The sequence below is a fragment of the Tasmannia lanceolata genome, unplaced genomic scaffold (genome assembly GCF_043159265.1).
Source record: "Tasmannia lanceolata isolate RefF3 unplaced genomic scaffold, GAP_Taslan_0.1 ptg000012l, whole genome shotgun sequence".
In the NCBI taxonomy this organism is placed as follows: domain Eukaryota; kingdom Viridiplantae; phylum Streptophyta; class Magnoliopsida; order Canellales; family Winteraceae; genus Tasmannia; species Tasmannia lanceolata.
This window is the reverse complement of record NW_027518689.1, coordinates 4,502,835-4,527,790: the sequence shown is the minus strand read 5'-3', so window position 1 is coordinate 4,527,790 and position 24,956 is coordinate 4,502,835. Positions and strand designations below refer to the sequence as shown.

General features: G+C 38.8%; 1 protein-coding gene across 1 annotated transcript in view; it reads left to right on the top strand.

The window, feature by feature from the left end:
* Positions 1 to 24,956, top strand: part of LOC143887041 (uncharacterized) — a 69,488-nt gene that overhangs the window by 33,667 nt on the left and 10,865 nt on the right. The window contains exons 6-14 of the mRNA XM_077391155.1: positions 4,136 to 4,194; positions 9,302 to 9,391; positions 11,975 to 12,066; positions 12,252 to 12,350; positions 12,446 to 12,523; positions 19,285 to 19,369; positions 19,447 to 19,505; positions 19,677 to 19,746; positions 20,250 to 20,341. Coding sequence (XP_077247270.1) covers positions 4,136 to 4,194; positions 9,302 to 9,391; positions 11,975 to 12,066; positions 12,252 to 12,350; positions 12,446 to 12,523; positions 19,285 to 19,369; positions 19,447 to 19,505; positions 19,677 to 19,746; positions 20,250 to 20,341 — 724 coding nt within the window. The remainder of the gene's footprint in view (positions 1 to 4,135; positions 4,195 to 9,301; positions 9,392 to 11,974; positions 12,067 to 12,251; positions 12,351 to 12,445; positions 12,524 to 19,284; positions 19,370 to 19,446; positions 19,506 to 19,676; positions 19,747 to 20,249; positions 20,342 to 24,956) is intronic.

Sequence of the window (24,956 nt, the reverse complement as noted above, 5' to 3'; positions counted from 1 at the left end):
TTAAAGGGTCTTGATTTTGGACTGGGCTGGATTTGGCATAAATAGTGGACTGAAGTTCTCATGCTAGGGGTTGGTTTGGACTTTGGAGGATCGATCGTAGCTGGTTCAGATTTCAACAGTATAGGGTTGAGCCATTGAGGTACTGTATGAAAAGGCTTATTGGATCTGTTCTTAATTAGAGCAGTTTAATAACTGAGTTTAGGGTTAGGTTCCTGGGGAAAAAGTATGGTCAGAATGTTTTGAATGATGGGAAAGAAGTTTTAGGGTTGAGAGTTGATGGTGGAGGTGATAGGAAGGTGGAAGTGGACTGTTTCTTGAATCTGGAATAGTTCAAAAACCGTTCTATAAGAAAGAACTGTTCTTTAAGGGTTAGGGTTGTCGACCGGGCTAGGGAAAGTGAAAAAAGGCATTTAAAGGAAGGTGAGGACAGATGTAGTGTTGATTGGAAGCAGGGATTAACAGACTGTGTTGGGCAGCTGCAGGTGAATAATTGGAAATAGCAGAGATTAGAGAAGATGAAAGGAAAACGAAAGAAGACCAGGGATCAATCCGTCAAAGTCTCTCATAGGCATCATACCTAGGGTTTAAAGCACCACACTTCAAGCAAGAAATCCAGCAAGCAATACTCAATTCAGTCCATGTATTCCAGTGTTCTTAATGTCCTAATGTCTTACCTATGTATACACCAAGCAAAAGCAAAATAGGAAAGTGCTATTTTTAGGTTGCTGTAAAAACCTAAGATATAGAAAAAAAGTCTTTCATGAATTGGTGGCAGCAAAAAGAGGTTGTGGGCAATCGGATCGAATTTGCCTGGCGAATTTTCTCAAAAAGCGGTATTAGAGCTAACGTAAGAGCGATCGTTGAGGGCAGGTGGAGTGATTGTGGGTGTTGAGATTGGATCGCGATTACAACGATCGTTGGAGGGTAGAAAGACTATGTTGCGTGGATTCTTTGCCCCTCTATGCCGAATCCATGTTGACACGTCTCCGCATCCGAATCGGACATGGATTCACATGGAACACACCCGAATTCTTCTTGTAGCCGTGTCCAACACAAATCCTAATTTTTTTGGGCGAATCCGATTCATCGTTGTCTCTTTTGAAATGCGAATCCTGTATAGTTTCCCTTTAAACGTATTTTCTTCTTAATTTTTTTATACGAACTTTTAATAAAAACCCTAGCGCCTCGACCCTCGAACATGACCCCTTCCTTCTTTAACTCTCTTAATACAAAACTCGCCTCAACCCTCTACCATTAATTTTTTCATGAATATATATATATATATATATATATATATATATATATATATATATATAGAGGAAACTGTTGGTGCGCTTAAGCTCACCAAACTTATGGTGAGCTTAAGCGCCCAATCACATGGGGGCCCACTTTATTAGGATGATCCAAAGCATTCATTTGAAAGTCCCTTACATAGATGGGGGGTGTACCAAAAATCAGCTCCATAGGATCATCCTAACCCCTCCATTTGTGAAGGACAAAAATGGACAGACACAAATCTGCCCATTTTTTGTCCTCCACAAATGAAGGGGTTAGGATGATCCTATGGAGCTGATTTTTGGTACACCCCCTATCTATCATAAGGCCTTACAAATGAATGGTTTGGATCACCACAGAAAATGTGGGACCCATGTGATTGGGATGATAGATGTAAAGGCTCTCTTTATGCAAGGGCCAGAGAAATGCCTTTGAATAGATCCACGTCATTTTTAAAGTCGGTTGAGAAACTGAATTCGGTTGCACTAAATGACGTGGTTCTATTCAAGGGCCCTTCTTTAGCCCTTGCATAAGGGCCCTTGCATCTATCATTCCTCATATATATATATATATATATATATATTTTAATAAATTTTGAAAATTTATTTTATTTAAAAATTACCGAATCCGAATTCTACTTTTGGGGGTTGGCCGAATCTGACACCTCGAATCCGTGTCGGATCTTGACACGCGAATCCGAATCCATGCAACACTGTAGAAAGATTGTTGGAGAAAATCTTGTTCGAGGTGGAGCTTCGTATCGAGGGTGATTTGAGATGGCAATAAAATCGAGTCCTACCTTGTTCAACATCGATAGGCTTGATAGAAAGGGCAGTTGCACTCTATGCCAGATGAGGGTGAAGGACATCCTAGTTTAACAGGGCCTGGCTAAGGCGTTGAAGTGAAATGATGGGAAGCCGGAGAAGATGAAGACTTTGAGTCGAAGATGGTCAGCACGATTTTGCATGATTCAGCTATATCTGGCAGATAACATTATGTTTAACGTTATGGAAGCATAAGAAGCACCTATATTATGTGAGAAGTTGGAAAAGCTTTACATTTTAAAAAGTTTGACCAACCGATTGTATTTGAAGCGGCAGTTGTACGGGTTGAAGATGCAGGAAGGCGGGAGTCGGGAATCTTCTAGAACGCATTATTGTGTTCATCGGGCTTGTGGATTAGCTCCACAAGGTTGATGAAAAGTTGAAGAAAAGAAAGCCTTTTTGCTTCTTCATTACCTGATTCGCATGACAACCTGATGACTTTATTGTATGGTAAGGATACAATAAAGTTAGAGGAAATCATGATGTCACTCTTATCGAATGAGATGCAGAAAAAACCTGGTCTTGATGGGAATCCAGAGCATTGGCTGGTTGTTCATGGTGGGAATCAAAGAGGAAGGTCGTCTGATAAGGGATCGGGAAATGGTAGGTCAAGATCCAGGGCCAACGGAAAGGGCATGCAGTGTTACCATTGCAAGGAATATAGCAACATCAAGCGGGATTGTCCGAAGCGAGCTGACCAATCGGACATTAGTGCTACAAATACGGTGGTGGCCATAACGGATGAGCATAATGAAGTGGTTGGAGACGTTCTCACAGTCTCCACAGGTAATCACACTTGTCATGATGAGTCGATTCTAGATTCAGGGTGCTATGTTCATGTGTGCACTTGGAGGGAATATTTTGGGAGTTGGAACGATGAGGATCAAGATGTTTGACGGAGTGGTTCGTACTTAGGGTGGTGTGACGTATGGCCCAAAGATACAGAATAATCTAGGGTCGATTGGCCGGTTGGACTCTAGGGTTGCAGGTATTTAGCTGCACGTGGAACCATGAAAATCACACGCGGCTTTAAGGTTCTGTTGAAAGGAGAGAAGTGTGGTGAATTATATCGTCTGGTTGGGGACATGACGACTAGTGTTCCTAAGATCCATGGAAATGGAGTGTTAGCGAGTGCATGCGTATGGTGTCTTTCGCAGTTGGTGCAAAGATAGGTTTCCTAGGCTATAGACTATGGTGAGAAGGTGATGATACCTGCGCTTTGGAGAATGGATTGAGATCCCTCTCTATGGTTGACTCGGTGAGTCAATGGGTTGGCAGCTACACTTGTGCATTGGCCGTGTTGATCGAATAAGGAAGAGTCAAAACCAAGATGATTCGATAGTTTGTAGGTGGTACTTAGAAAGGCTAATGGTAGTTTGCGACGACAGCGGACCGATAGCGACATCAACGGAAAATCTTCAGGTGGTTAGGAAAGAACCCAGGTGGAGATTGATGGGAAAGTTGTCTTGTTTCCCATAACTACCGTGGGAAGCGAAAGCAAAATAAGAAAGTGCTGTTTTTAGTTTTTAAAAACCTAAGATATAAGAAAAGTCTTCCGTGAACAGGAGGCAGCAGAGAGCAAGAGAGAAGGAAAAAGAAAAAGTGGAGAGAGAAGGAGAAAGGGGTTTTTCTTCTGGGGATTTCACTTGGGTTTTTTTGTTGGGTTCTCTCAGGTTACTCTCGGGTACGATCTTGGTTGAGAGGGCAAGGAAAAGGGCTGCGAGTTTGTGGGTTCTGGGTTAATTCTTTGCAATCCTTGTATATTGTTTTTCTCATGGTGGAAGATTGTGTTCTCGCCCGTGGACATAGGCATCTTGGCCGAACTACGTAAAATCTCGGTGTTCATCTTGTGGTTTTTTTTAGTTTTAGTTTTGGTTTATTTGTGCACGATCAGATCGGATTTTCCTGGAGGATTTTCTCAGCAAGAGCATATCGAGAATTTTTTGTTGTTTGCCACATGAAATTGTACAGGCCTCTACTTTTGTTTTGATTGGTCTCTACTTTTTGGATTATTTATTTTTGTATTTATGTTGCAGGATGGGAAATGGCTCCATTCATAGAGGCTATTGATGCTCAACCATTCTCTTACTTCATTGTAAGTTTTATGAGTCTTGTATCTTGTTTGTAATATTAGTGTTTCATTTCAGTTGTGATCCGTTAATACATGTATGAAGTTTAAAGTAATATAATGTGGGAAATGTTTTTTTATTTTATACATGATCGATGTGATATTATTTTTTGTCATTCTATAAAAATGTTGGGAAATTTATCTAATTCTTAAGCCACATTTTTACGTTATATAATAAGATTTAGATGCATAGATAGGTGTAAATTTTGTTTCTGTTAGGTCTTTAACAAATCTACAATTGTGTATATTTATATCCTAGGTATATGCTGTCTTGGAGGAAAAAAAATTGGGTTGCTGATAGCTAGATAAGGGAACCCTTTTTTATTGGCATTTCTCCCAACTCCCAACCATTATAACCAGCACTTCTTGTTCGAAGTGTTCACTACTAGCGCAAGCCTTTATTTGCGGTGTTCTTCTTATTATTGAATTTATGTTTCCCTCTAATATGGAATTTTTTAGCTTGGAGTTGGTCTGCTGTGTTTAAGCCACCATATCTTCATGTTATGTGCAATTAAGATTTTATTTATGTGTGAACATGTTGAATCCACACTTGGTATCCCAAAACCATGTTGAATCCACACTTAGTATCCCAAAACCATTAAAGCATATGATTGGAGGTTGGGGAAGTTCCTCTATATAAAACTACAAGGAAGAAAAGACTAGCAAGTTTATTCAAATCATTTTATGTGTTTAACCAATTCATGCCATGAGCAGTTGGGATGGTCCTTTCACATATGATTTTACACCTAAAGGGAACCATTTGCAACTTAAAAGAATTAGTAGCGAGCTCAAATGAACATAAACCTCAGAAATTGTGCACAATGAAGAGATCTTTAGATATAGTTTTGTCTGCAACAAATATATTCATCCTAATCCCTAACGTTAGAAATAATATACTACCTTGCATATTTTTAAACTGTTGTGGTTAACAATTTTCCGTGCCCACACATGAATAGGAGATTTTTCAACTGAGAGCTACAACTTCATCTTTTTGGACTTTAATATGACATTTCCTACTCGCAGAAGAAATAGCATCGTTTCATGTGGTAGAGTGTTCTGGATATTGGAGTCTCGACTATTGTGGCATGATGCGTTCAACCCAATTTTGGGTCGGACTGAACTCGAAATGTACAACATTAAGACTCTTAGGCAACTTGGGTCGGACTGAACCTGAACCTGATGGGTTCATCCCGATTTTGGCTCGGGTTGGATTGGCATTTTCTCGGGTTGGGTTGGGTTAGGGTTGAGACCTTGGCAACCAGACCCGTACCTATGTCCTAATGTTATCATGATTTTCTTAGGCTTATGTTTTTTCGTGGAGTGCTGATATGGAGACCGAGAGGGGAACCAAGAGTGGAACCTTACAAATCCCCACATGCACATGGCATGGTAGGGTAGTTTTGCCATTTTCATGGAGATAAAAGCCAAAAATCAAGGGGATGATTTTCTCGGGGTTTTTGTGATCTTGTATTTTTTCCCTTTCGTGTAGCTTGACCACATCGGTCTCTTTTTCAATAAATCTGGCTACCATTTCAAAAAAAAAAGAAGCTATATTTTTGGTTCCACCCTTGCTCTCTGTCTCCATATCATTATTCTTTTTCCTTGTATATTTTTCTGTTTGGCCCCAAGTGAACCTAAACCCAACCCGATTTTGGAAAACAACTTAGATGGGTTGGGTTAGGGTTGACCATCCTCAACCCGATGCTCGGGTTGGGTCGGTTTAGGGTTGAGGGAATGTTATCTTGGGTTTTTTTGCTAGGGTTGGGCTCAACCCGATCCAACCCGACCCAAGTTGCACCCCCAAAGACTCCCGGTCTAAGGGATGAATGGCTATATGAAATGCCTACTCTAGTTCAATGCATAGAGCACACTTGTCATTTAGTTCATGAATTTACTTGTTTTGGGAGACATGAACTGTGGTGAGATACTTATGTACTAGGATACTTTTGTTGTTAAAGATAGATAAAATGAGTGAAGAAAAAAGAAGTGAAAGAGGAAGAAGATTTGTGGAAAGAGTTTTGTTCCATCGTGGATCATTTCCTTATTTTATTAAGTGAGATATTACAAAAGGGAAAAATGCCCCTACCTTAAGTTACAATTAACTGAAATAAGTGCTTATCTTTCACCACTCTCCCTCTGTTTGGACTCTCAATGTCAAACATGTCCCTATTGCCAGTTTATCCTTTCTAGGCTTTTTGTAGGAACAACTTTTGTAAGAATGTCGACGAGTTGAACCTCTGATCCAACATATAGAACCGCAATGTTCTTTTATTTTTCTTAATGGTAGAACTGCAATGTTCTTGTCCTCATGCTGATCGGAGATCTACAAGTGGCTATTGTACCTTTGTTTGGGGCAATCTAGTCATTTGGAAGAGTAAGAAACAAGCTGTGGCGAGAGCCATTGCTGAGGCATAATATAGAGTTATTGCTCATGTGACTTCTTGACTTTTTTGACTTAAGATTCTCATAGAAATGGGAGTAAGAGTGGACAGTCCCATGAAACTCTAGTGTGATCAAGGTTTTAAATTTCGGGTTTTAAATTTCGGTTTCGGTCCTTACCGAAACCGAAATTTCGGCGAAATCAATCGAAATTAAAGAAAGTAATATTTTATCCGTTACCAAATTTCGACGAAATCCCCGAAATTTCTGAAATTCCGGTAACTTTGGCTTTCGGGATAATATTAAATAATGAATAAAGAACTGATTTTTTGGAGATATTCCTTAAATTTCAGCCCGAAATTTCTGGGGAAATGAAATTTCGGTCGAAATTTTGTAACATTTCGACTTTACCCAATTTCGGTTTCGGTATCCACCGAAATTTCGGATTTCGGTCAATATTTTTTACCTTGAGTGTGATAACCATGAAGACATTCATCCCATCTCTAATATGGTATTTCATGGAAGAATATAACATTTAGAGCTCGATTGTCTCACCTATGCATGTTGATTTCAACCGACATGTGTTGACTTCCATGGGGATCGTAGTTTAGATTGAAGTCAGACGTCCATGTCAAAGTTTGACGTTTGATTCCTTGCTATGCACCCACAGAACCAAAAAATCCCATATATCTAAGGTTTATTAATGCCCATTCTATTAGTGAGAGTGAGTTCAAAAGTAAAAGAAATGACATTTTTTTGAAAGGTAACGTTTATTAACAAGATTAACTCAAGTACATAGGCTGAGACAAGAACACCCCCCCCCCCCACCCCCCCCCACCCACCCACCACCTCCCAACCTACAAGTACATATAAGACCAAAAACTTTTAGTAGCAAGGAGACCACACAGCATATACTCCCTACTCAGTCACAATATCCTTAAGCTTAACAGTGGGCATGCATTGAAACCACAGAAATTCCCAATGTTCCTTGGATGCACCTTCTGCTACTAAGCTTAACAAGATACCACCTGTGAGACCGGCTCCAACATGAATGTGCCCTGCGAAACAGATATTATGCAAAAAGAACCAGCAATGTACGTATTATTGGATATTTGTAGAGTTCACTTGTATAATTACAATGCCTTCCCTATCTGCCCCATCCTTTTTGGAAGTTTATCGGCCTCTTCATTTGCTGACCGCCTCATGTGTTGGATCTTGGGGTTAATCACAATCACTAAATCTCGAATTTCCGCAATAATATCTGCTAGGGCCCATGGTCCCCCTGCTTTACAGCACGCCCATGATATGACCCCATGATACGACATTTGAGGAGTCTCCCTCTATATAAGAGGGGCCGATTTGTTCGATACAAACCATTTCAGACCCCATAAAAATCCCCTTGCTTCCACTTCATTTGAGTCACAATTGCTGGCTGGTCCGGAAAAAGACAATAGTACTTAGCCATTTGAATCCCAGAATAGTCCTCCAATACCCGCCGGACCCAGATTACCCTTGAAGCTTCCATCAAAGTTTAGCTTGATCCACCCGGGAGGCGGAGGGCACCATTTGGGCATTATCTTTTCTTTCCACTTCTTTTCACGCATGATCACCTTCCAGTTCCTAAGAATATCACCAATACTATAGGGACAAGGCTCCGTTCCTGCTCTACTCCATGCTATAATATCGGTTTTGATGTCAAGGAGAGTCCTTCCCCACCATCTCGATATTTCTTGAAAAAACTGATTATTTCTCTCCTTCCAAATGTGCTATATTATTGCATATGGCGCAAGACGCCGGAAAGATTGACCCACTTCCCCAAAAGGACTGCCACTTCATTCCTAGATAAAGGTTTTGATAAATCCTTATAGTGACCATGATAGCCCAAAGCTTTTGATGATGTTCATCCATAGCTTGTAGAATATACCGGCACCGCACTAATAGGTGGTCCAAAGATTCCTAAAACTCCTTGCATAACACACACCAGGAGGAGAGGTGAACTTTCCTTCTTTTTAGGCGATCAAAAGTATTGATTCTCCTTCTAACCACCGTCCAAGAGAAAGCCACCACCTTTGGAAGAGCCTGGGACTTACACACCCTTGCACAGCGGGATGCTACTTTCCTCAGAGTTACCAACCTGAAAAAGAAAGAACGCACCGAAAAAAAATCCATTTGGGTCTGGAGTCCAAATTCGGTGGTCAGGGGTGTTAGTAGAACAATAATAAGCATAAAGACGGGATAAAAAAGTTGAAAGACAGGCTTCTCACATTCTTTAAGATCTCGCCTAAGGATAAGGGTCCAAACTACCTCCCTATCCACTCCCTCTGTCTCTAAAAGGTATAGGCATGGAAATGCATGGCATAACAAGGACTCACCTAACCAAAGATCTACCCAAAACCTTGTCCCCTCTCCCCTGCCCACTTTAAGTCTCACCCAAGGGTCATACAAGGACCTAGACATGCAAATGGACTTCCATGCACCTGAGCCTTCTTCAAGGTTTGGTCATTACCTCTTCAACATGTTTGGAAACTTTGACGCTCCAAATGTCTGTTGGTCTGTCTCTTTTTTACCATAAAGTCAAATTGCATCATTTGGATAAATTTATGAATATAGCGAAACACAATGATCATAAATGTTTGTCAGCTTATTTTCTTTGAAAGTGTAATCTAGTAACCATAGATTTCTTTTTGTGGTCCAGATTAGATGCTTCTGTGACATCCTACGCATTCGATGGGAGTCTACTCGGAGCCGTACTAAGCAGCGTGCTTTGTTGATGATGGATAAACTGGTATCAGGTTTTTCAATTATGGAACTTAATTTATTGTTCTTCAGTAATGAAACATTATTTGATTCCATGGATCTTCTTCCTGATATCTTCTTACATGGGTTATTCATCTAGATAATTTGGCATTTTCTTCACACATGGAAATTGAGACTAATCTTATTAAAATTTCTATATTTTTTCCGGCAATTTGTTTATATTCATTTGTTCATAAAAGTTAATTGCACCACTTTACTTTGCCTGTGTTGTCCGTCAATCTGCCTGTTATTCTCTTTAATTTGCTGCTTTATTTTTCCCTTACAAAAGATAACATAATACTTGTGAAATATTAGAAATAATGCCTTCTCTTTCGCATATTTCTTCAATGACTTGTTGGCTTGAAATGGTGCTTGGTGCAATGTTTGGTGTATGTAATTGGTGAGCTTTAGAAAGTCTAGGTTTTCACATGCCAAATAATCATTCATTTGAAAATTATCTCATTAGTTTGTAAATCTAACCATAAATGTAAAACATTAGTTGCTTCTAATTATTATATTTGAAATAGTTATTTTTTTTGCAATATCTAGATAAAGGGATGAAAACTTGAAACTCAACTCAGGTTTGAGTTGACTCAAAACTTGTGATTTAGCCGACACTTTGAATTTTGAGCAGACATGCGTGTCGACATGTGTCTACACCGACACACCTGTCAACACATATCAACACTTCTTTGGACACTTGTATACATACGCTAGAACTGTCAGACTATGTGATTGCATCGAAACGTTATTTTACCCAATATTGTGTTTACCTCCTTCATCATTAACTAATATTTTATTAACCATTCTTTAACTAATATTTTTTGTTACCCTAACCCCCGAAACCTAAAACACTAAACAAATACTATTTTAATATTATATTCCTTGTATCCTATTAGTTTCTATTTTTTGATGCATATTGAAGACTGAAGATAACTAAATTTGATTGATGAATGCACTGTTATTTGAGTATCTCATGTTTCTTTGAGACTTTAGTTTCTTAATCCTAAGATTTATTAGTTAAATGAATTCCATATTTATTTTGTTGCAAATTATGATTAGTAGTTAATAGTTTTATAATTTATATGAAAGTACACGTACGAGTATGCCCCCAGATTTAGATTTTTAGATGTTGCCTTGAAGCACACATCATACCCATGCCATCACTCGACACACGAATCCGTGTCCACAGGTCATAACTCAAAACTTAGCAGAGCACTTGTTTGAGTCATTCAAACATTTCGAATTGCAAAACTTGATTAAGAAACACCTAACTGAACCTATCAGGCTTTTCAATTACCTCTCCTGGTTCTTTATGTACTCAGTCATCATAAATTCTCAATCAAGTCAAGTCAAGGAAAGCTGAACTTGATCAAGTCGTTGAAAACTTGATTTGCCATATGTGTTTTTTCGAGTAAGTCTAGGTCTTTGCGTACTGCATCAGCAGAACAAATATTAATTCATGAAAAACTTCTATGAATTGAAAAAAACTTTTTCAAGTACAATTTTTTTTTCATCAGATGGATTCGTGCATATCTGTTGATGTTTTGTTTCTTTCTTTATTGAAGTAGAATTGGGCTCCTATGCCTTTTGTTAATCATCTATATGATTCTTTTATAATTTTTCAACGGTAAAACAAATAAAAATATTAAAAAAACTCTTGAAGGGACTAAGTTGCTTAATGGTGTGATACTCTTTCCTGTTATCTGCTCTCATAACTTGGTCGATAAGATGTTCCTAGTTGAATTTGTTTTTTAAAAAGAGACATTTCTATCTACTCACATTCACATTCTAAAACTTTTTTGCATGCTTCATCCTAGCATGCTTTGCCGCACCTGGTCATGGGTTATTTTTATGCTCATTACAATGTCAATGGGAGTTGATAAATCCTTTTTTTTTTAAAAGGGAGTTGTTAGATCCTACTCTTTCAACTTCTTTGTGTTGCATGTTGTTGCACGTTCTACATTATTTTTCATTTCATTCTACATTATAAATCATTTCAGTTTCTGTTTTAATAGGTTGCTTGTTCTCCTATTAATTCTGAAATGGTAATGAAATTAACCTGCATGTTGTTATAATATATTTTTTATGAAGGGAAACTGATACATCTTCTGTTAATCTTCATCGATGTTCGAAAACTTGCTAATTGATTCTGAAGGTGGTAGATTCAACGCATATCGTAGATTGACATATAATTCTTAACCGAGTCTTGGCTTTCACCATTTATTTTCACTAGACGAATTCTCTTATTTTTAATATTTGGGACTAAGTATAGTGGTTAATTTCATCAAGTACCCAACAATTCTGATCAATCTGTGTGTTAGAATGACTGATCACCACCATTTAAAAAAGAAAAGAAAAAGAATGCCTGATCACGGTGCTGATCGTGATACTTCTGTGCTGTTCTTCTCATGCTACATTTGTGAATTTTGAAATGATAGATCGTATGTTTTTTTTTTCGGGCGTGAGAAACCTTATTATGAGCTAGATCTAGTTGTAGAAGGATGCCATTTATTTGCTCTTCCAGTAGTTATTGTTTCAAGCTCAGGTAGTATGCTTTTCTGTATTTCAGGTCCAGAGTATTTATGAAGCTTTTCCTGGAGCAGCACAAAGGATTCAATTTTCGTATGGGGTTTATGTCCCTACTATTCCTGCATTGCGAAAGTATGTGTCTTGCTTATTCCACTAACTCAAATTAGGACTTGGACCTGTCATGTTTTTGTCCCGAGGAAAAAATTAATCTTCCTGGTTCCTATCCATAATATCATTTCCTCTTTTTTCCCGTTTTCGACCATAGCTAAATGGTTGATAGATTCTTAATTAATTCTATTTTTTTTTTCATTTTTCAGAGAATATGGTGAACTTTTAGTGGGCTGTGGTATGATAGGGGACGCACTTAAGATATTTGAGGATCTAGAATTATGGGATAATCTAATCTATTGCTATCGGTAAATATCATTCACATGAAATCAGTGAATTCTTTGAATGTAATCTATTTGAATTTCATTTCTCTTACTCCTTGGAGTTCTGATTTATTTGACAGCCTATTGGAGAAGAAGGCGGCAGCTGTTGACCTCATCAAGGCACGCTTATGCAAAATGCCCAATGATCCAAGGTTATGGTATGTGGTTTGGCAACCTTTTATATGCGTCTTGAATTTGATTTTTTTTGTCTCTTATACAACCTTTTTTTTAGCTTGTGCTGTGACTACTAATGTAGATCTAGGGTAAATCAGAATTAGCAAACCCAAGATCTTGAAGAGACGAAAGAAAACACCAACATAGAAAAGAAAATGCCTCAAAGCAGCTGTATTCAATCTCCATGCTAATGCAAACCTTGCAATAAGAGGCTGCATTTTTTTCAAATGATAGAAAAGTACATTATATGTTGGTTTCCTCTCCTCTTCCTTTTGCACACAAGCGCACACGCACAGTCACAGTCACACACACATGTGCATTAAGCCTTTAGGAATGAAAACACTATACATGGTTTGTATTTTTTTCTGACATAAAAAACCGAAAAATCATCCAGTTGACGACTTTAAAACAGTATAGAAACTCTAACTATCCCAACATAAGAATAGTTACTTAAGAGTAGCGGACTTAAATACGAGGTTTTAATAAATATCCCACATAAGAATAGTTAAGATTAGAGGACTTAGATACAAGGTTTTATATGGTTTAAGCCCCTGTAGTCCTGTATTTTTTATAAAAGTACTGTATGGACCACACTATAGGATGATCCAAACCGTTCATTTGATAAAAGTACTGTACGGACCACACTATAGGATGATCCAAACCATCCATTTGATGGGCCACAACGTAAATAGGTTGTTCCCTAAAAATCATTTCCACATGATGATTCGAGCCCTCCAATCTATAGAGGTTTCCATAATATGCAATTCCTCTATAGATCGGAGGATTGGGAGGGTTGGGATCATCCTATGTAAATGATTTTTTGGGCACAACCTATTTACGTTGTGGCCCATCAAATGGACGGTTTGGATCATCCTATAGTATGGTCCGTATAGTAATTTTTCAAAAATACGGGACTATAAGGGCTTACACAATATAAAATCTCCTTAAATACTAGCTTTAAGTGATTAAATAAAATACTTTGAAACACTATTAAGTGATATAACTGAAGATGAATTGTCTATAAAAGTTGTGTAGAGTTTTAGCTTCCTTGCCTTGGATGTAAAGATAAATAGTGTATAAATGTGGTGTAGAGAACAGCTTAATGCTCTTAGCTTTCCCTAGATGTGGGTCTCAATTGTGAGGCTATGTGAGCATCAATTTACCCTAGTTGAAGAACTCGACCTCTAGTTTAATTGTACCTTGCTATCCACTCCTTTACCATCATACTTGTATAGATCAACAACATTGAATATGTTTGACTCCATCTCTTGTAGCAAATCAATGAGACCAGTATTATGGTCTATTCTTTTGAGCACGATAAATTACCCCACCTTTTAATCATTCAAATTGTTGTATATATGTCCGTTACACATCTTTCTTTGAGCACATAAACCTGATCTCTTTCCCAAAGTTCTTGATTTTGCGATGCTTATGACCTTGATTTTTTCGCTTACAATTACCCCTTCTATGTGTCTTTTGCATTTGATCATGGATCTCTTTTATGTTTCCCACTAAAGCCTTTCCATCGCAACTTACCTTCCCAGAGATTGGCAAGGGTGCCGATTCTATGAGATGATTGGGATTTCTTTTGTAGACATCTTCGACTAGGCTCTCTTCGATTGACCGACTTATTGTGCTCTTATGGAAAAACTTTATGCGTGGTAATGCCAAATCCCATTGTCTCTTCATCTTAACAACCTTAATCTTCCCACCTGTTTGTGGATGATAGGCATTACTGTGCTGAATAGCTTACCCAATCATTGTCCTAATGCCCTCCAATAATGGGGAACTTAGGATCTCGATCTGAAGTGATCATCCATGGAACACCATGTGAGTTCACTGCTTCTTTGAAGTATAAATCATGTGAAGCATCTAATGTCTTATTACAAGTGATGAAATTAGACATCTTCAAAAACCTGCCCAAGATGAAAAACCTGGAGTCCATACCTTGTGTCAGCGGAAGATCCAAACCGAAGTCCATACATCTGCCCACAATTTTGGTTTATGTATTTCTGTTGTTTCGGTCTCAGTTTCGGTGGGGATGGAAATAGAATCCTTTCGGTCGTTTCGTGTTAGTTTAGGTGGAAATTTAAAACCATGCCCTTAACAACCGACACCTATCCACATGACAAATTATGTTCCTATGCATTTTTGGCCAATAATAGTTGTCTAGTATCAAATTGAAAGTCTTGTAGCTGTCGAAGTGCCCTCCAAACCCCCTTCTATGAATCTCTATAATTATGCTCTCACATAAGTATTGATAGGATTGCACCATGGAGTCCCCTTAATGAGGTAGTCCTCTCAATCAAGATAATCCTCACAATCAAGGTCTTAAATTTCAGTTTCGATTTTGAATTCGGTAGCAACGAAAACGGGCACATTTCGGTTTCAGTTGATAATTTCGGTGGAAATATTGTAAAATTCCTTAAACATATGAGAACATATGCAAATGATAGAATTTTAAGATGAAACTTCTAGAAATGTTAGAATATGCACAAATACACTCTTGGAAACTATCACATAAGCAAGACAACCATCCGTAATTGTTTAACATTGAACACCTAGTTGTATCTCAAAAATAAAATAAAATTGAACACTTAGTGACGTGCTGTCACACTTGTCTTATAATTCTCTACATGCTAATATTCACATGTAAATCATATAAATATTTATAATGATACATACACCGCATTTAATATTCAATTCATATAAATACAAGTATGTAACACATATGGATATAGTATACCACTAATACACAGATGGATTTCTTTTCGTTATGCATCCCGGTTTCGATATTGTTTTATTGGGGATGGAAACAGAAACATTTTTGTCATTTTGTGTAGGTTTCAGTGGAAATTTTAAAGCATGCCCCCAATTACCTTCCACACATTATGAATAATGATATAGAAGTCATCATCCACATATAACTCCACCAACATATTTAAAATAATCACCATTGTCGGCATTTTCCGTTCGATTATGATTGCTCAACCGACAGAAAGACTGAGGCCCTAGTGACTCCACTCACAAGATTGTCCTTTATCCTCTTCTTTGAGGAATATTCTGTTCTTCCCTATAGCATAAACTAACAAACTTTCTTTGGTAGATCCTGATTGGTTCTAAGTGGATAGGAGATGGCTGCGACCTTTATATAGTCTCCTTTTCCGATTAACGAGTTATGACTCACCATCCTCCCAATAGATGAGGGTTCCTGCTGCTACGTGCTGCCCTTGGAAGAATAAATGCATTTTCCAGCACCAACATAAAATCCATATAAGAATTTCCTCCTAAATCAATTTGAAAATCTGTTCCCTAGGTGCTGTCATCTTGAATCTCGATCTATAAGCAAGCAATGTTCAAGTGCTTAAGAGACAAGGTTGCAGTCAGAACCCTTACCATTTGGCCACGTCTTTTGTTCATGGTGGTGACAATTTGAGGTGTCCAACATGGAAGCCTACCACCTTAACTGACGTAACTGTGTGGACTTGATCCGGGTCGTCGTTGGGTGATAGAGGGTAGAAGACCTGCGGAGAATTCTGTCAGCAAGTCGGCAGTCATCTCATACACGATTGTAGCAAACACATTCATAACAAGATTTCCACCACAAGCTGGACTGTGTTCATTGTGGGGTTGAATCTCGTGACTTACTATGAAAAGAGGGGTCCGAAATATTGTTGGGAAAACCCCTGAATTTCAGTTTTCTCTGAGCTGGTATTCACAGTCCTGTAGTTTATCTCGGGTCTGAACTCCAGTCAAATTCAAACTAAACTGGTCCGAAGCAGCAGGGAGTTGATCACTGGCTTATTACAAGAAATAGAACAAGTTCCCTATAGTAGTGGACTGTTTTTATTAGGTAACAGAGCCCAATGCATGAAGTCATTGAGTGTTCCTCCTCTTAATCCAATTCCAGCTACCTCACTCTCGGGCCTCAAAGAGTGAACCCATTCCTGTAGCTTCAGGTCCTACTCCAAAGTATTGAGTTTGGACAGATGGGAACACGTTTTCAAACAGATTCTTTTTTTTAAAAAATTGACAAATATATTCATACCAGCAAAATTACAATGGGGACCAGTAGTCCCACTAGATTTACATAGTATGAATTGCCCAGGAGCATTCTCCTTGGCCCAAAAGAAAAACCCATTACCCCTTACCTTACCCAATAGCCCTCAATTTAATCGAATCCAGCAAAAAGTGCCAAATTTGTAGGACCCCCAAGTCAAGATCGTGACCTGCCACGTCACACCGATTTCTCCACTGCAATCCGCTGGCAAATTCGATTTTCAAAAATCCCGCTCGAAGACTTTTCAAATAGATTCTAGCTCCAAAAATCCTTCTCAAGTGTGACTAAAAGTCTAAATGTTCTAGTGTCAAGTTCTGAGAAGACTTCCTGCTGGCTAGGTGAGCTGCCTTCTAGTGTTCTGTCCTAGGACAGGAGGAGAACTTCAAAGGTCTAGAATTTAAGTTTTTCACTACCAACCTCCAGAATTGGTTTACCTTGCAGGTTTTTCTTAGTTCTGAATAAGAGATGGTGCGATTAAAGAGCTAACAGAGAAGACTAAGGAAGTTTGAGGACAGATCTAACATAAAAGTTGGCCGGACCTTGGGCATGTTTAGGTACGTACTACCTTGGAATTCAGCTATGGATTCACTGAGTTGAAGGAGGTTCTGACAATGCAGAAACTCAATTTTTTGTTCCCTATCCATTGCAGGAAACCTGCATCAATGGTTAATGGCCTGGATCCACGTCACTGGTTGTGGGCTGTCCAAATAGGCATACTAAGTCCCGAGGTTTAGCCATTGGCAATGAAAACAGTCCCAATCAGTATTGTTCATGGCCAATTCACCTTAGAAGGTTGAGCGCTTGAACAGCTCACTTCAAAGGTTCAAATCCACTTCAATTAACGTGGCTGAGCTTCTCTGAAACAATACGTCGAGCACTCCACAAATATTTTCCAGATCCAAACATGTCTCAACCGGATCAAACATGGTATTCATTGTTTCAATTCTAGCATCATACGACTGTGCTCTCTGTGATCGAGAATGGTTATAGCCAAAACCTCAAAATTGAACAAGAATTCAATTTACTGGATTCCATGACACGGATCTTTCTTGAGGTTATTTTTGTATACCATTACTAGACATGGAAGGCTAGCTACAGATTTAAATCTTTTGTAACTCAATGCACACAAGAATCTTATTGAATGGAAATACCAAGCATTCATTGAATTGATCATTGGACAAGTCGACTACCACAGATCAGTCATTAGATAATTTCCTTTAACAAATTGTCGATTTGTGAAGATAAATCAAAATTTATGAGATTTTCTATTGAGGGGAACAACAGCAAACAACTGAATAATACAAAACGAGTTCCTGCTTGCAAGAAGTGTAGTGAATGAACAGGATCAGAAGCTAAGGTGCTCTCGATACCTGCTTCTGAAGTTCTCTGCATGGTTTTCTGCTGATAGCAGTCCAAACTCCACGCCTTCCTCAGCTCTTATCAATTCAGCCCCCACTTCAAATCGTCATTAGGTTTCTTTTAAGGCCTCATTAGAGAAATTGGTATAGACTGAATTGCCCCTTGTTTCATTTTATTTGTGGAAGGAGGATCCTTGGACATAATTGTGCAAGATCCCCTTGGTGTTTGAGCTCGGAAGCAACTATTCTCCTTGGACAGCAATCGTATGTTGTGAGTTGAGCTGCTCGGATATCCGTAGTTGTTTTGGATGCCTACTTTCCCGTAGGTAATCTGATTCCAACGCCGCGGCTGCATCCTCAATTCCGTCCATCCCTGCATCATTAACCCACCTTAGATACATGCTTCTTTCTTTTGAAGTGTGTTATTCCCAATTCCATAGGGAGAGTCTCTTGTTGTTGGTTTTATGATCTTGTCCTCCTCTTTTTAACATTGAAAGATGAAGAGACTGCTACCGGTTGAGGCCTCAACATTCTTCCATGCCCTTTTCATCCATCCACCAAGAATCTAGATTTTGGGTTATGAAGGGAGAATTTCCTGATGAAGCAAGATTTACGACTATTCATTATTAGATCTGTCATGACCCAACCCTGCTGTGTAAATATTGTCCGGTTCTGGGTTTACCCAGCCTCCCCGGTTTTGTTTTCCAGCAGCACTAACCATGCCCGGCCTAGTCCGCAGGGCGGGCCCCTTGGAGATGCTGAAAACGCGTCTACACAGGGAGGAGGAGAGTTCACATATATAGCCCAGGAACTTTCTCTCCCTTTCTGGTGTGAGATCTTACAAGATCTGTTTCCATCTTTGAGACATAGAGGTGGTCTACTCTATCTCTGTTGGTGGCACAATATGAGCTAATCACTGCATGAGGTCTTTTGCTACCCAAGATGGAAAGGAGAGGAGCAGCTACGCACCCTCCTTGGATATCATCTCTGAACAAGGGGATTCAGGGGGTTCACATGAAGATGACGATAGCTGAAGAAGGGGCATTCTTCAGAAAACTAGTAGCACACCCCTTGGCACTGGATTGAAAATGGTAATGTTGTTGGCTTGTAGTCGATTTTTCAAGGACTCATAATTGAAATATTAGGGTATTCTTCATGCCTTTATTCGCAATCACTAATCACTACTTTCTAGGTATTTTGTGTTAGTCAAATTGTATCTATTACTATGACTATATGTGCAAAATGGATTTTAGTACGTTTTCTTTTGTCCTATTCTTTTTAGTACAATAGCATATTGTGAATTGTATTGCATTTGTTTTATTTCCAGGTGTTCTTTGGGTGATGTTACGAACAATGATGCTTATTATGAGAAAGCTTTGGAAGTTTCCAACAAACGATCTTCTCGAGCTAAGGTGATCTCAATTCTGTATAAACATCATTATTTGTACATTCTTATTTTGGTTCTCACTAGCTTTTGCTTAATCGACAGCGATCGCTTGCTCGTAGTGCATACAATAGGGGGGACTATGAAACATCCAAAATCCTTTGGTATTTCATTTTGAAGCTTGATCTTGTCACTTCTTTATTTTATTTCCAGTTACATATCTTTTTCTTTTTTTTCCCTAATGAATTTTCCTAGACTTATCTTTACTTGATTTCGTCGACTTCTTTTGGTATTGATTAATTTTAATGATCTTGCCTTTGTTACAATTACTTCAGGGAATCTGCAATGGCTATAAATTCTTTGTATCCTGATGGCTGGTTTGCACTTGGTGCTGCTGCCCTGAAGGTAAAACATTTGTTTTCTTCATTCCATGGTTTTTGATCATTTGTATTTGGTCATACATGTTTATTACACTATGGATTTGATTATATGGGCTTAAGGCAACTCAAAACATACTTTTTGCATGGCTTGCTGCTTGCTTTCTTTTGTGCCATACAAACTTGGATGTGTATTTTTTCAAGAACTACAAGGAGCCTCTAAAACTTGGATGTAGGACAAATGTGCATTTTACTTTATCAAAATATATTATGCCTTAATGGAATTATCTAAAAATGTTTGCTTTTACTAGTTTTTTTGTATGTGTCTGATGTATGTTCCTTTTTTCTACTCGATATTGTTGCACCTCTTGCACAATTTTTGTCTTGACTCTAAAATTATTGAAGTTTTTTAAAAAAATTTCGAGTTAATGCTCTCATAATTTTTTTGACGAATAAGCACTAGTTGCTATTTCCAAGATTACTTAGCCACAACAATATTCAGTTTGGATTGATCTGTAACATTTGATGCAGGCTCGAGATATTGACAAGGCGCTGGATGGATTTGCTCGTGCTGTGCAACTTGATCCTGATAATGGAGAGGCTTGGAATAACATTGCTTGCTTGTATGTTATAGAAAAAAAACTACAAACCATAATTTGTTGCTTTGCTTTCAATGATTTACTTTGTGTTCTTTCTCAATCTTTATGTTTCTCTTTGCAAAGTTACTAATAAGAGTTCTTATACAATATTCTCTTCCAAACATGCACCTTTATAATGGACCAAAAATATTGTTTAATGGCTTGGGTTCTTAATATCTATGCTCAAAATTTGCATATGAATAATTTAAGAAATGGATTAAAATGTTTTTCATGAGAATATTTATGATGGATTCACATGTTTTTCATGAGAATATTTATGACTACAACATTATATTTCTGCACCAATTTGGCATTCAAGCTCAATCACATTATTGGTGCTTAAATCCCATATCATATGCATTTAGCAGCTCTAGCCTTGACGAACATTGTTCCACTCAGTTAAAATATCTTTGGATGAGTTCATGTTTGCCAGCTAACCGCATGGGATTCCCTTATGAGGTTTCAAATGTGATGGGTGATAAATTGATCTTCCCTATTGTGGATTCTTTTATGCCACTTGGAGATTCGATTACACCTCTCTTGGGAAGACCAGCATTGTAAATGTCACCAATATCTTTCTAGGTACTCCTAATGCAGTTGAAAGATTTTTTTCTAGAGGGCTTGAAAATTGGAGAAGAAGGTTCATATGGTAAACTAAAAATATCTGTGCAAAATTGATGGCATTTGTGCATCAGAGGTTTTCAGAAATTTGTTTTGTCTATAGGGAAATGTTGGAGGACGACTGTGACTCGCAATCCAGTCTTTGTTCTGCTATCCTATGGACGAAGTATTCAAAACATGGCAATTGGTCTGATTGGGTGATTTCTAGGTTTTGAGTCCGCAACATGCAAATAGTGGGATTGTGAAAGTATACAATTTGATATTTAAGCCTAGCATTTGATTTAGGGTGGTAATGTTAAGAAAATTTTATGTTGGAAAAGCACATTGTGCAAAGAAGCTCCTTTGGCCTCTTAACTTGCAACAATGTTCAATTTGTGTAAGGTCTTGAACACTAGTGTATTTAATATGATGCTACTTTGGGTACTCCAGGGAAAAGTTCTATGTCCCTTTGAGATGTAGTGTGGGCATGTTAGAAGAGCCCTTGAGAAACTTATCTTTTTGCTTCAACAAGAGTGGATCTTCATCCTACCTATCCCATGGTGGCTATGAACTCAGTGTTCCTTTTGATTGGATCCTTCTAAATATGTGTTTAGCTTCCTGTCCTACTCTCTGACTATATTTCAAGCCCAAAGCCCCCACTGTAAGCATTGGCATTCTCATGGTTGGATATATGCATAGAATTCGGTGATCAACTTTAAGAACATATTTCTCATTTGCAATATGTATCTCTTGCAATGGTTTTTTTTTTTTTTTTTGAAAATTAATGTATCTCTATGTTGCTGGGTAATAGGTGTTCATCTTTCTATTTAATGCGTTTTGGGCAGTTCATCACAGATTTGTTTCCCTTTTATTATGAATTATTAGTTAATGCAGTCATCGACATGATCTCAATTAACTCATAGCCTATTTAGTGGGACATTTTGAACCAAACATGACTAAAATTATGCCAAATGGATGTTCTTATTTTTGTCTTTCCTGTGAGTGTTGATTGGGAGCGTAATGCAACTATGTGCTTTGGTTTTTCGTTGGTCCAAGGGTGTGGTCAGTGGTATTATTATGGCAGTTTTTGGGAGGCATTATCCAATGATGGTATATGGGAATTACAGTAGACCGATGTATAACCGATTAGTGAGTTCTTGTTGAGCCGTCCTTGCAATGGGAGATTTATGGACACTAAGGTAATATCTATGATTTGTGGACATAGACACGAGTGTCGCGTGTTGACACTGACACGGCAAAGCCCCAAAATTTAGAAACGGGGACGTGGCTAAAATAGAAAGTTTATGTAATCATAATTTGTCGATATGGATTCGTTTCGAGTTTCGACACGGATATGAGTTGTCTAACATGAACATAGTTTTCAATTTTGGCCGAAATCCGAAATTTCGGCCCAAATTTTAACCGAAAATTCGCTTTTACCCTTTTACAAAATTTCTACTAAAATGTAAAAGATTTCCACCGAAATGTAAATATTTCCACCGAAATTTTGTACTTTTCGGTGGAAATTTTAAGAAAACCAATTTTCTTTTTCAAAATTTTTCAATTTTTTTTCCACTGAGACCAAATATTTCGGTTTCGGTGGTGACCGAAACCCACACCGAAACCAACATTTAAAACCTTGAACATGAAAACATCTGAAAATCTAAAAATGATGACGTGTACATATACATAAAATCAAATACGTGTCAACGCACCTACATTAACTCTACACCCCTAGGAAATACATTTAAAAGTGTCCGAAGTAATGTCGACACGACAGGACACGTGTGTCGTGTCGAACAAGGCAGGACACGTTTGTTGGCTAAATCCCCTACTACAGTTGGTTTAGTTTTAATTTCCGTGGTAGTTGCAAGGGAACTCCAGATAAGATAGTTTGCACAACATTTTCTTTTGATTAGCATTGGTGCTACTTTATTCTCTTTCATTAAACCAATTGGGTGGTTGAGGTAGTTATGTCAAATTGTGGGTTGGGTTTAACCTTTTGGATGAGGTGCTCTACTTGATGTTATTTTGAAAGATGGAAAATTTATTGATTTTATTGAATGTTCAAAAAGATGATTGAACCGATCATAAACAAGGTTTTAAATTTCGGTGGAAATGGAAAGATTTCGGTTTTGGTGGAAATTTCGGTGGAAATCTTGTAAAATCTTAAAAACATATGCAACCATATGCAAATGATGAAATTTCTTAATCTTTTAAAAAACATATGAAATGATGAAATTTTAAGATTGTTGAAAGAAGATGAGAGAAGAGAGTGAGTTGGAGTCTTGCTCCCCCTTATGTATTTATATTAAGGGAGAGTACAAAGACCGTAATGCCCTTAGGCATATACATGCACCTTCTAACACTCCCCCTTAAGCTGGAATGTATATATCATACATTCCCAGCTTGTTGCAAATATCGCTCAACCTAGACTTACTTAAGCATTTGGTAAACATATCAACCAGCTGATCCACTGATCTAGTAAAAACTGTGCATATATCGCCTTCTAGATTCTTTGACCGATGAAATGGCAATCCACCTCAATGTGCTTAGTCCGCTCATGGAAGACAGGATTTGTAGCAATAAGAATCGCGACCTTATTATCACAATACAACAGAGGAGAGGAAGGCGCGATACCAATCCCCGACAAAAGGAAGCGCAACCAGATCAGTTGTCCACTCATGTGAGCCATGTTTGCGCACCGGCAATGCTCGGGAATATTTTTCTGCCTCATGGTTTTGAGGATTTCTTATGTGCTCATGGTATTGTCCATCAGTCCTCTTGTGCCTACACCTCTCTACAAAATGGTGTCGTCGAGAGGACACTTAAGTATGTGCTTGATATTACCCGCACACTTCTCTTTCAAATGCGGGTCCCTAAAGCCTATTGGAGCGATGCAGTGCTTACCTCTTGTTATCGCTAATAGACTTCCCTCCTCTTTCCTTCACGGTAAATCTCCCTTTTTGATCTACATTCTCAGTTCGATCCTTTTCCTCTCACACTCCGGGCCTTTGGTTGTTTTTGCTTTGTTCACCACCTCAGCCCTGGTCTCGATAAATTGGACCCTCGGGTGGAGCACTGTGTCTTCCTGGGCTACTCTCGTACCCAAAAGGGTTATCGTTGTTAGCCCCGATTACGCAGGTTATTCGTTTCTACAGATGTGACCATCTTTAAGTCCGAGTCCTACTTCCCCTCCTTCACATGAGCATAGTCCTGCTATGCTTGACTCGGCGAACCCCCTTCCTCTTCCGGTTCTTCCTGACCCGGTTGAGTCCTCTTTTCCTCCATTAAAGGTGTCTGTGGTTCCTCCTGTATCGGATTTTGCCCCATTACAGGTATCCGCGGATCCTCCTCCTGCTACTACGAAGACTTATTAGCGGCGTTGGCGAGCAGTTCCACCTCCTCCACCTCTCGAGGCATCGTCTGCTCAGCCGAAGATACCGGCCTCTACCTCTAAGGTACCTTCTCTTCCCTCTTCTGATGCCACTCCAGATTCTCCTATTGCTTCACGTACTCGCTCTCGTTCTACTGCCCATCCTATTTCTAACTTTGTTTCCTATGATAATCTAACTCATGTGTTTCGAAGTTGTGTCTTCTTTGTCTTATGTCTCTTTGCCGCAGTCTGTGGCCGAGACCCTCGCTCACCCGGGATGGCGCGCTGCCATGGATCTTGAATTGAGAGCTCTTTAAACGAATCAGACATGGGATGCAGATGGGTTTTCTCCGTCAAATATTTGCCGGTTGGGACAGTTGAACGTTTGAAGGCGCGATTAGTTGCGAAGGGGTATACTCAGACATTTGGGTCGATTACACACAGACCTTTTCTCCCGTCGCCAAGTTTCCCTCTATTCATGTGTTGCCTTCCCTGGTCGTTAACCATGGTTGGCCTCTCTATCAGCTAGATGTGAAGAGTGCTTCTCTTCATGGCGACCTCACTGAGGAGGTGTACATGGAGCAACCTCCTGAGTATATTGCTCATGGGAGATGTCCTCCTCCT